We start from the raw sequence: 12,319 nt of genomic DNA on the forward strand, positions 1-12,319 counted from the left end.
CGTGATCTGATGTGTTTTATTGTGATTTAAAGCTGATCCCTGTACAGAAGGAATTCATTCATACATCCTACAGACATGAAGAACAGACAGACGTGTCTCTGATCTGAACTGCAGCTCAGCTAAAAAAGGTTTTTGGTTAATGAGCTTCACACGTCAAAGCATCCTTTCAAAGCATCCACCAGTGTGATATTTTAAAACAAAAAAGAGCCGATTTTTATAGAACATGATGCTTGGAAGGAAGATGAAGAATAAAAAACTGATGGATGGTTTGTAAAATGAACAGCAGGAAATTAATCTTGTTTTATGAGCTAAAACATGCAAAAACATTAAAAGTGGAAATGCGAGGAAATGCAGAATAAATCATTAAAATATGAGAAGATGTTTAAGCCCAGTTAGTCCTCAGTCTGTCTCTGAAGAGTATGTAGTTCTGTCCTTCTAATGTCGACAGAGTGAGCCCTCTCTCCCCTTTTATCTAAACTTTGAATCAACACCAGATACTATAGTAAAAGTCTATAATTCTACATAGAAAGAATAGAAATATAGAAATAATAAATCTCTGTTTATATCTAAATCTCACATTTAATAAACCTCATCACACCTAAGAGCTTGAGCTATAATCACGGCTTTAAATACACAATCAGCTGATAGAGACTCGGATCTTTGTGTAGTACCTTTGAATAAAACGTGTCAACATGTGTGCAACAATAAAACTACAACTGTCCAGTTTTGTCACAAAGCATCTCCAGGTCCTGGGATTAGAAACTCATCTCTGAAACCCTGAACTGTCAAGATCCCCAAAACAAATCCTGAAATTCATCTTAAATCCAGCTGCTGGTTCTCAGTCCTCTTGTTCTGGTCTTTTTCCCAGAATGCACTTCAGTCTAGAGTCCACCTCAGCACAGAGAACTGCTTTCCTTTTACTGATCCTCAATAAAGTGCCTTCGAGCTCAAAGTCCAGAAATCCTGCAGTTTGTTCTGAGGTCAAACAGCAATGCAGCTGAACAGGTCCCTTATGTTAAAAAAAATCAAATCTGGAGCATGTGATTTAGTACGAACATGAAATGTAATCCTGTTAAATGTCAGAAAATCAACTAAAAAAAAACTTAAACCCACATGTAATGTCTCAAAAATGTGAAATCACATTACAGTGACTTTACATCATTGAAGCCTAGTCACAGCAGTTTCTATAGCAACACAAGTTTCAGAGCTAAGTCAGTTAAATTAAATTAAATTTATTAAACCAAATTTGAGAACTAAAAACGTTAGAAGAAACATTACACAGACTACTTTTAAGTTGTGTCAATGTCATATTTTATCATCATTTATCCCAAAAAAAATCGCTTGATACTCTTTCTTGTAGTGTGGTAGCTATGAAAAAATACTCTGCTAAATGACTTAAAAAATACAACCTGGTTAATGTTCCATTAAGTACAGGTAATGTTAGCCTGTTGGAGAAGCTAACTCTTTTAAGCAACAGTTAGCGTTCAAGCTATTTGTTTGTTGTATTAATGCATTTGAGTGAGCAACTTTAATACACAAAACTGAACCAAATAACGTTAGCCCCACTCACTGTTAAAATGTTAGAGCCAGTGACTATGTCGCCAAATAACATTAGCCCTAATTACTATGATGTCAATTAATGTTAGCCCCAATCACTATGTCAAAAAATAATTTTAGCTCCAGTCGCTAAGGTGCCAAATATCATTAGCCTTAATCACTATGTCACCATATAACGTTAGCTCCAGTTGTTACATCACCACATAACGTTAGCTCCAGTTGCTTCATAACCACATAATGTTAGCCTTAATTAATACATCACCACATAATGGTTGCCCCAGTCATTAAATAACATTACCTCCAGTCACTAAGTCACCAAATAACATTAGCCCAAGTAACTTTATCACCAAGTTCTTAGTCCCAGTCTTTAAGTTGCCACATGATGTTAGCTCCAGTTGGTAAGTCACCAAATAATGTTAGCAGAAGTCACCAAGTCACCAAATAACATTAGCCCTAATCACTGTCACCACATGACATTAGCTCCAGTCACTACATCACTGCATAACGTTAGCTCCAGTCACTACATCACCGCATAACGTTAACTCCAGTTGGTATGTTGCAAAATAACATTAGTTCCTGTCTCTGGCCAAGCTTTCAGCATCACCTGTGAAGGCAATAAAGACACACTAATGAATTTTGCTGTGACAGTTTTCTGATGTGACCAGGCCTCAACCCTGTTTTCTCCACAGGTAAAAATCACATGTGAAGTTTAAATCCCAATAAATGATTTTCCGTCCTTTATAATTTCAACAGAAGAAACCCCAGATTTATGGATTAATTTTTCTATCTACCAGAATTTTCTGATTTCAAATCAGTTTTTCATTAAAGAGAAATTGTTCGAGAGCTGATTCTTTTCTTGACAGGAGCTGATTTTTCAGTCCAGTTTTGTCCTCAGTTCTCTCTGTTATGTTCTTTAATCAGCCTCATTGTCATCATCATCATCATAATCAGTTTCACACCATTCCTTCTGTTTTCTCTATAGCATGACAATAGACAAAAAAACAAAGGTGTTTTTGGTGGATTCTGTTAAAGCGGCAGCCTAATGGAAGAATCCAGTCAGTGCTAGTTTAGTGGATAATAATCAGGACTGGAGTTGAATTAAAAATAGAAACCGCCATCATGCTATTGCAACTCAGTCAGGGGCTTTTTGAAAAATCTAAAACCTTGGAAATCGGCTCTTCAGAGAACATCGTCAGAGTTTTCCTGGACAGGTGTTCGGGTTTTGCGGCGGCGCGGTCGCAGCGTGGTGAAGCAGGACGAGGCGGTGAGCGCGATGCGGCTCAGGCCCACGTTCAGGCAGTGGACCTCGGAGGTGACCGGCACCTCGGAGAAGAGGGCGCGGTCCCGGGACAGCCGGGCCGAGCCGCTGCCATCACTGCTCTCGATGTCTTTGACGATGTTGAGGATCTCCTGACGCTCCGCCTGCCGAGTCAGTCCCCGAATGTTCAATATGGCTGACACGTGCTTCTTCCTGTACAAACAGAGAGAGAGGATGAGGAATGAACAGGAGGTGTCACTCCATGTGTTTTCACAGAACCATAACGGAGTAAACAACCTTATTTTGGAAGCTAAAGTCAATCACAGGCATTTTGAAATGTCATGAATGAAAGAATGATCTCTATCAAAGAGAAGAAGCAAGGAAGAAATCCAGGAAGAGGAAGTGTTTTTAAGTGGGGGGTGTGGCCTGTGTGAGCCTCTTTGAGACCATGTGGTTAGTCCAGGTGAGGTGGCCTGTATTGTTTGCTTGTATTGAATTGGTTTGTAGTGTGTCTTTGGCTGTGAGTTTGTTTGTTTTAGGTGAGTTGCATGGTGTGGTGTTGGAGAGTAGGGGGGGGGGGGTAGAGCACAGACTAATCCGGCGGGGGAGAGCTAGCCCAAAAAGGCACCTCTCCCTGACTCTACCTCCCTCATTGTCTTGAAGAGTGGGGGAGTAGGGGGGGGTAGAGCACAGCCTAATCCGGCGGGGGGAGAGTTTAGCTCAAAAAGGCACCTCTCCTTGACTCTACCTCCCTCATTCAAAATGGCCGCCACTTTCTCCAACTGTTTAGGGGAGTTTGTTTGCTGAATCTGCTAGTGTGTTTTGTCAGAGTTGATGATGGTGTTGTTTGTGGTAGCATAGGCAAGATAAAGAAAAAAGTCGTGGTGTGAGGAGCAGTGATGGCTGGCATTAGGGGAGTGACTCTGGGACGCCAGTGATCACTGTCTGGCAAGTTTCTTGTGTTTACCTTAAATTAAAAGACAACAACATTTTTTACTCAATAGTTGATGACAATGGTGGCATCCTATCTTGATACAGCAGCATTTGCACTGTTGCATTTCAATAATTAAATATGAATTGTTGATTGTTGGTGTTATGTGCAATGTGACAAGGTAACACCAGGGACGGTGGTTGTGTACGATTGTGCTGCTCACACACTCACACCACCTGCTCATGATAGCAGCCTGAGTTTTTTTTTTTTGGGGGGGGGGCTTTTTGTGCCTTTAATGGACAGGACAGTAGATAGACAGGAAATGGGGAGGCAGAGAGAGGGGGAATGACACGCAAGAAAGGGCCGTCCGAAGCGGGAGTCAAACCAGGGGCCAGCTGCAGCGAGGACTGTAGCCTCTATATATGGGGCGCCTGAGTAACCCACTGTGCTACACCTGAGTATTTTTATGCTTCAGGTCTATTTTCCTCTGCTTCATGAGCAAAACTACAGTGACTGTGTATCATTATGTATAATTCAATATTGTACCTGAACACCTGTGTTATATTTATCTATGAGATCAGACATTTCTACTTTAACCACATTAAATAATTTCTGATGCTAATTTAAACAAATGTACCGACTGGAGCGTTTTAAATAAGTCAATGTAAATAACTTTCCCATCATCTTAAATAGACATTTCAAACTAAATTTATTCTAACCTGGATTTCCTCCCATCATATACAGAACACCCTTTTATTCAAACATATGTAATAAGGCCCCAATACATCAACAGCTTTCTCATTTCTAGTCTCCTCTCATAATATAATCAAACTCCTGTTTAGAAAGTAAATATTCTGACTTGTATTTTCTCACTGTGTGGGATGAATGAGGAGTATTCATCCAGTAGAAAACAATGACATGCAGAAAATCGATCAGAGCGGATGGTTTCTAACTCACAGTACAAACCACATCCACCTCCAGTTAATATGAATACCGATGTTTTAGTGACATGAACAGAAACAGATTTTACCAGCAGAGCTCCCAGTCAATCAATCAGTCAGTCAGTCAGTCAGTCAGTAAGTCAGATATCTGCTGAGCTGAACAGTTCACACACAGGCTCTCAGTGTGTGTACCTGAACATACTGTAAAGCTAGAGGAAGAAAAGAAGAAAAAAAAAAGACGTAGAGGAATAGTGTATTTTATTTTGTTTTTTGTGTGTTATTACCTGACATCTGGAAACTCTCTGACCAGAACTCCCACCTCCATCTGGATGGAGGGGACGTCCTCCAGCTGGATCATCTCTGAGATGTGAGACAGAGCGCTGTCCAACCAGCTGGACGGGGACTCCTGAGAGACAGACAGACGGATTATACTTCTATAATTAATGAACTACAGCAGCTGATAAATCTCTCAGAGTTGTAACTAAAGCCTCATTCAGACTGATTTGGTAAATGTCATCATGACCTTTGACCCTTAACACTGACCAGGTCTTTGAAGAGGACTTTGATCTGTTTGCCTTCGTCTCTGAGCCGACCAGCCATCCTCTTCCTCATCTTCATCGAGGTGCAGATGATTCTGCCTCGCATGACCGAGCGAAGGTACTCCATCACCACCCGCCGGTGGACCTCCGCTACCAGCAGCTGAGGGCGAGAGACATAGAGACAGACAGACAGCGAGAGAGAGACAGAGATGATTAAACTAATAAACTGTATCTGTTCTCAGTTTGATGGAACCAAGATGCACTCATGTTCACTCAGTGTCCAGCTGTGCCGTGTGTGTGTGTGTGTGTGTGTGTGTGTGTGTGTGTGTACCTGGTATGGAGGACTGTCCATCCTGTGATACTTCTTGAAGTGATCTTTGATCAGAGCTTCAATCTGCTCGTACGGCTCTGTGTTGCTGAGCCACTTCCTCTTCACCAGCCGCTCAAAGAACGGCTGAAACACACACACACACACACACACACACACACACACACACACACACACACACAGATTATTATTATGACTGTTTGATTGTCATAGCTCAAATCAAACAAGATGAGTGATGCAGCTTTATGGACTTTTTTTGTCCTGGATTTTCCAGGCTACATACATAAAATGTTTTGCTCACTACTGCACATCTTTTGTGTTAAAATATCTGTATTTCAATAATATTTTCCCAAAAGAACTGAACATTAGACCAGATTAGACAAAAGACTATTGAGTATAATAATCATAATATCTAAGGTATAGACTATAAAGTCAAGTATCAATACACAGCATGTCTAGATTTTCTTATATCATATATTACATTAATATTGGAAACAGGTTAACTACCTGTAGTGTAATTTGTTATTTCCTTGATTGATTTAAATGTCTCATTTGTTGTTTTTTTCATTGTGAAACTGAAGTTGCACAGAAAACAGTGTGAGGACATGAACACACACAGGTTTGTGTTCAGATGTCACACAGCGAGGTAAGGAATGAGGCAGTGTTCAAGATACAGAACAGATGTTTGTTAAAGTAACCAAGATCTTAATTGAACTATAAACTGAATATATGAATAACCGAAACTCCACTAATCAAAACTAATATTAACTGACCTGATGGAACATAAACAATAGATGAACAGTGTCTCTCTGTGTCATGGATTCTGAGTGTTTCAGTAAACACACTCATTATAGATAAAGGGTAAAAATTCAATTGAATTCAAAGCTTTATTGGTAAAGACAACAGAGGTGTGGCCTGAACGCAACACAGAGAGAGAGAGGATGAAGGGACTGAAGGACAAACACTGACTGCACTGTTCACAGGCTTGTATGTCAATGTGTGTGTGCGTGTGTGTGTGCGTGTGTGTGTGTTTGTTTATGTACCCTAATGTGCAGGTACAGCCGTTCAGACAGGACTCTGACTCCCTGCTGTACGATGTGATCCAGAGCTCTGTTGGCTCGACGTAAAGAGTCCTCAGTGACTGATGGGTCACACTGAGCACAGCGCTGCACGAAGCCTCTGCGCGCACACACACACACACACACACACACACGCACACACACACACACACACACATTATTATCAGGAACATCAATGTTACAGGTCAAAGACATCTGATGAAGGAACAACAGTGAATCTGATTCTGTAGACTCAGGTTCGTAAAATGAATTTAAGGTATATGAAGGACAGAGTTTAGACAGGGAAGAGGAAAATCAGCTGATGCTCAATGATCAAACATGTCAGTCAAATGTAGCAGGAGAGATGTGTGTGTTTTAAGTCTAAAATATTTAAATTGCATCTTTTCATTTGCTGAACAGAAACTACTGAACAGTTATGGTGGGATTTTTTTCCGGAACTACTATTTTTGTCATTACTCCCGAGCCGTGTGGTCCAGTCCAGTTCTAATACAATGTCAGTTTAACACTCTGCAGATATGACAGAGAGCACTGATGGGAGAGCTCCACCTGTTGTCCGACCAGCTGTAGCGATGCACACTGTGCCTGAGCAGACACAGTTGAGGGTGCACCGACTCACAATGTGATCATAACCAGCAGAGGTCTACTACACAACAAATAAAACATAAATCAGTTTCAGATAATGCAAAACAATTTGATAAATAAAGTTCCCTCTGTGAACCTTGTTCCTGATATTTTTATTTTCATAAGGAAGAACTTTCTCCTTTTTTTCCACTGAGGTACCAGCTGATGAGAATGCATTGAAATGAGCCTCTCTGTGAAGCTCATCACTGACAGTTATCTGAGGAGGTCCCTGGTGCAGCAGCAGGTCTCTGTGTGTCTCTACCTGAAGGGGGGGCAGCAGTTGACCAGGGCGATTGTCTTGGACACGTATCCGTCCTCGCTGTCTCCAAACAGGCCATTCTGCACCTTCTCATGGAACATCTCCACTTTACGCTGGAAACTGAGAGAACACAAGACTCATGATCACTCTGTGTGTGTGTGTGTGTGTGTGTGTGTGTGTGTGTGTGTGTGTGTGTGTGTGTGTGTGTGTGTGTACCTGTAGAGGAAGTCAGCCAGGCCGTTGAGGCTGCACTGAGCCACTCTGGAGCCCAGACTCATGTTGATGGAGGCAGACCGCTCCAGATCCACCTGCAGCCTCTGAAACAACACACACATATTCAGTGACTTCTTTCATATGACAACAACTTTTAGCAAATTAAAGGTAAATTTATTTGTACACAACTTTTCTTAGCACACTCATAGAGCTGTGCAACATTAATCAGACCAACACTTGATCCACATGTCAGGAACAAATCTGCTACCAGATCAGTGGTGGCCACTAGAGGACAGCAGCTGGTTCCACTTGAAATCAGTGTGTGTGTGTGTGTGTGTGTGTTTGTGTGTGTGTATATGTGACCAGGAAGTCCTCACTGTTGACTTTGGCTGCAGTTGAAGGACACACTCAATGAACAATCAGTGTACAGATGCAGTGGAATCCATTTTTGCGTAACACCACTTCACTCTGATTCAATAACCTTTATTTAACCAGACAGGAAACTCTGATCAGAGCTGCTGGGTGGAGTTGGACTGGGGGGGGGGGGGGGGGGGGGGGGGGGGGTGTACCTGTATGACGGTTTTGGCCAGAGTGATCTGATACTCCTCGATGTGCAGAGTCTCCATCCACCTCTTCTCCTCCTCATCCAGGACCTGACTCAGCTCTGTGGTCACTTTAGCCTGCAGAGGGAGGAGCCGGGCATCAAAACAAACACACCTTAAATTGAACCACAACCTACACAAGCTTCTCAGACTCAAATCATACTTTTAGATGATAATTTTTTGTTTGGTTCTAATAATTCATGAGAGAAAAAGATCACTTATCAGGCTTTTATTTTGAAAACTAAAACAGGAAACGAAATCTCATTATTTATTTACACATCAGAGAACTTGTATTTTCATTTTCTGTGTTTTTATATTTCTACTCCTTCTGGTTTCTTTTCAGATTTTTCAGATTATTTTTTCATACAAAACATTTGCTTTTATTGTTCAGTGAGAAACATCAGCGTCTTATATTAAGAAAAATATAGATGGGGTATTTAACTTAACTACATGATCTGCACAGTCACTGACAAACGCTACCGGTTATTACCTCCAAGGAGGTTATGTTTTCACCCGTGTCTGTGTTTGTTTGTTTGTCAGCAGAATTACCCACAAAAAGATTTTGGGGCAGATCCAGATGATTTACTATGAATTTCACTTTTTTCCTCTGAAGTCTGGTGGATGTTTCTATTTGTTTCTTCAAATAATAACTAACAGAACTAACTAGAATAATAGTAATGCTAATACATTATTATTCATCACAACAGTTGAGGGAGGAAATGACAAACCTTCAGAAAACATCACTCTGTGTGTGTGTGTGTGTGTGTGTGTGTGTGTGTGTGTGTGTGTGTGTGTGTCTCACCCTGACAGAGTTGAGACAGTCCAGCTCCAGTCTGTCCACAGTCTCTGATGGCAGCAGAGGACTAAGCTGAGAGCGGCTGAACGGGCTTGTGATACACACAGTCCCCAGAACATCTCTGAAACAACAAACACACACACACACACACACACACATGATGTCTGAACATACACACATCTACACAGAACCTTTCTCTGTCACGGGTTTGAGGGGTAAGTAGGACCCAAATGCAGCCAACACTTTGGGGAACAGTGCAGACAGGTTTATTAACCAAAATACAGACATGAACAGACGACGTGAACAAACCCTGAACTAAACAGACCAACCGACACAGACAAAGGGGAGCACAAGGACTATATAGACAAGGAGGCAAGGTGATTGCACACAGGTGAAACACATCAAGGCGGGGCAGAAACAAGACCACGACAAGAAGCAAAAACACTGAGACACACAAGGAACCAAATTACAAAATAAAACAAGCTAACTAACAAAAAGTGTCTGCCATTGAAAAACATGACATTCTCAGAGAACCAGGAACCACTGAAGGAACGAAATCTGTGCTGTTCAGTCCTACAGAAATAACAGACGCTCCACTGGTGACACTTAAATGTGTATACCTGTCGTAGATGTTGTGCAGCCAGTCCAGGAGAGAGTAGATGTCAGTGATCTCCAGCTGGTTGTCAGTGATGGCTTCCAGTTGCCTGGCAACCGCCTGGTGGTAACTCTGCACGTACACCTGACAGGTCAAATATTAAAGGTTAAAGTTAGATGAAGTCAGAGAGTCACCTGATTCATCCTCTGAGGCTCATGAATGTTTTATATGAATCTATCCAACAGTTTATCAGACACCAGGTGTTTCTGTGTCCAGGTGTGTCTCACCTGAAAGGCCTGGAACTCTTCGGGGTAAATGGAGACCACATTTCTGTTGGCGGCCCCCAAGTCCTCCACCACACGGGCTCGGAGCCGCCCCAGGTATCCATCCAGCTCCCCAGCTGTGAACTCTGCTCTCTCAGGCAGCGAGCCCTCAGCTGCCTCCTCCACCGCCTCCCTCCACCTCTGTATCAGCTGACGAGGCCTCGGGCCCCCTGGGGCTGCTCCCTTGTGGACGGCCCAGTCTTTATCAGCCTGCTCCTCCTGTTGCAGCACCTGCACACACACAGACAGACTCAGGTGAGGTCAGCCCTGACACATGTGACCACCACTATAACCACGGCAGCAGCAGCCCTCACCTGAACCACCAGGCCCAGGTTCGGCCCAGCTGTGGGGGACCTCAGAGACTCCCGGACCACGGCCCACAGCTCCTTCTGCAGCTCCTCGTACAGCAGCTCCACGTCCTTCGCCTTCCTCCGCCCGCCGTCTTTGACACTCGGGCTGGTGCTGTCCTCCGGCTGTGTTGTGCCGCCCCGCTCAGCAGCGGCAGACTCATTACACTCCTGCTCCAGCTCCAGGATGTGAGAGTCAGCCAGGAACAGGTCCCGCTTCCTCACCAGCTGCAGGATCTCCAGGACTGAAGGACACAGACACAGAGAGAGAGAAGGACTGGTTCAGACTTTATCAGTGGCTCCTCTAACTGTCACTCAGACCAGACTGTCAGCTGATACTCAGAGACTGTTTCTGATCAGGTCAAAGCGACATGCAGCAGATGTTCTGTCTGTTTGCTTCAGGTGCAGGAAGAACCAGAGCTGCTGATGTTTGTCTGGAGCAGATGATACAGTTTTCATCGTCATTACAGCTGTGGTTGTAATTAACAGCCACAACAGTCTCTATTTGTGTGTGAATGACTCTGTATTTGACTTCTGACACTTATTCAAGTAAATCATTTGAGAATGAACTGTCACATCCAGTAGATAAAGTATATATGAAACATGAGACGGAGGCACTGGTGGTGATTTTGGAGAAATGTTTCTCATTTTAACTAATACTCCTCGTGGTTGTTTCCCCTTGTTTCCCAAGTTACAGGAAACATGGTCAGTCTCTCCTTTCAGCGTTACAGCAGTGAATAATGACCAGAGGTGTTTTTACAGAACATTATGGTGTCACAGTGAAGTTGACCTTTGACCTTTTGGATATGAAATTTCATCACTTAACTTTATGCTGTTAGACATTTGAGTTGTGTCATAATTAGTGTATAAATTTGTGAGTTATGGCCAAAAACATGTTTTGTGAGGTCACAGTGACCTTTGACCTTCGCAAAAATCAAAGTCCAAGTGAATTTTGATGAAGTTTCCTCAGAATGTTACTGAGATATCATGTTCATGAGAATAGGATGGGCAACCTTAAAACACAACGCTTCCATAAGAATCAAATGAAGACCTCAAACTGCTGCTATTACATACAAACTGGTATTTATGAATGTATGTTTGGACATTAGGTTTGTTAAGTTTCTCATTTCTCTCTCTCTCTCACTCATACACTACATTTATGACTGACAGTGAACATGTTTTATATATTTATATATAAAGGTAAAAGCTTCTCTCTGCACATACTACTTTTATTGATGTCTGTTTTGTGATTCTCTGACTGTTTAAAATGAATTGAAGTCTCTGAACTGTACACATTAATCATTATTAAAATACTGCAAATCATCATGTGTAAAGCTTCTTCCAGTTGCGTCCTCACACATGTTTCTATGTGACACGTCCTCAGCAGCAGCAGAGTGAGATCTGCAGGTCACTGTTGTGAATGAAACTCTTCATTCTGATTTATTAGCATTAACAGCTGCTCATCACACACACACACACACACAACCCACACACACACACACACACACACACACACACACACATACATGTGTCCCCTCTGACTTGACTGAGCTCTGGAGGAGGATTCGTTTGATTTGAACATCAAAGCGGCCTCAGGAGGACGGAGCTGGAGGTTCCCACAGAATCACTGATCAGGTTTTCAGCTTCAGCTCATGAGTGTGTGCAGGGACACACGTCTTAGCTGATCTCAGACCGGTCATCAGGTCTCAGTGCAGACCACACCAGGTTCAGGTCTGTCTCTATGTGTGTATGTTCATGTACATATATGACATGCATGTAGGAATATGCAGCACAGAGAGAGTGAAGTAGTGAAGCCATGGATCTACATAAAAAAACAGCACCAGATGATGTTTTATTTCAGTGAGAAATGATCTAATCACCATGAACCAGCGGACAGGCAGTGAACCTGGGGCCTTTAGGGCCCTCTGGG

The 12,319-nt window shown here is 42.6% G+C and overlaps 1 protein-coding gene across 2 annotated transcripts in view; it reads right to left on the minus strand.

The window, feature by feature from the left end:
- The window catches only part of LOC130168160 (tumor necrosis factor alpha-induced protein 2-like), a 64,103-nt gene continuing 51,784 nt past the window's right edge, over positions 1 to 12,319 (minus strand). For both annotated transcript variants that reach the window (XM_056374797.1, XM_056374796.1), the window contains exons 4-15: positions 10,357 to 10,634; positions 10,007 to 10,273; positions 9,745 to 9,863; positions 9,131 to 9,245; positions 8,296 to 8,406; positions 7,730 to 7,830; positions 7,517 to 7,633; positions 6,598 to 6,733; positions 5,558 to 5,680; positions 5,231 to 5,386; positions 4,972 to 5,093; positions 1 to 3,028 (exon numbers count right to left, since the gene is read on the minus strand). In XM_056374797.1, coding sequence (XP_056230772.1) covers positions 2,737 to 3,028; positions 4,972 to 5,093; positions 5,231 to 5,386; positions 5,558 to 5,680; positions 6,598 to 6,733; positions 7,517 to 7,633; positions 7,730 to 7,830; positions 8,296 to 8,406; positions 9,131 to 9,245; positions 9,745 to 9,863; positions 10,007 to 10,273; positions 10,357 to 10,634 — 1,937 coding nt within the window. In that variant the 3' untranslated portion in view covers positions 1 to 2,736. The remainder of the gene's footprint in view (positions 3,029 to 4,971; positions 5,094 to 5,230; positions 5,387 to 5,557; positions 5,681 to 6,597; positions 6,734 to 7,516; positions 7,634 to 7,729; positions 7,831 to 8,295; positions 8,407 to 9,130; positions 9,246 to 9,744; positions 9,864 to 10,006; positions 10,274 to 10,356; positions 10,635 to 12,319) is intronic.

This window comes from Seriola aureovittata, chromosome 4 (genome assembly GCF_021018895.1).
Source record: "Seriola aureovittata isolate HTS-2021-v1 ecotype China chromosome 4, ASM2101889v1, whole genome shotgun sequence".
Taxonomy (NCBI): Eukaryota; Metazoa; Chordata; class Actinopteri; order Carangiformes; family Carangidae; genus Seriola; species Seriola aureovittata.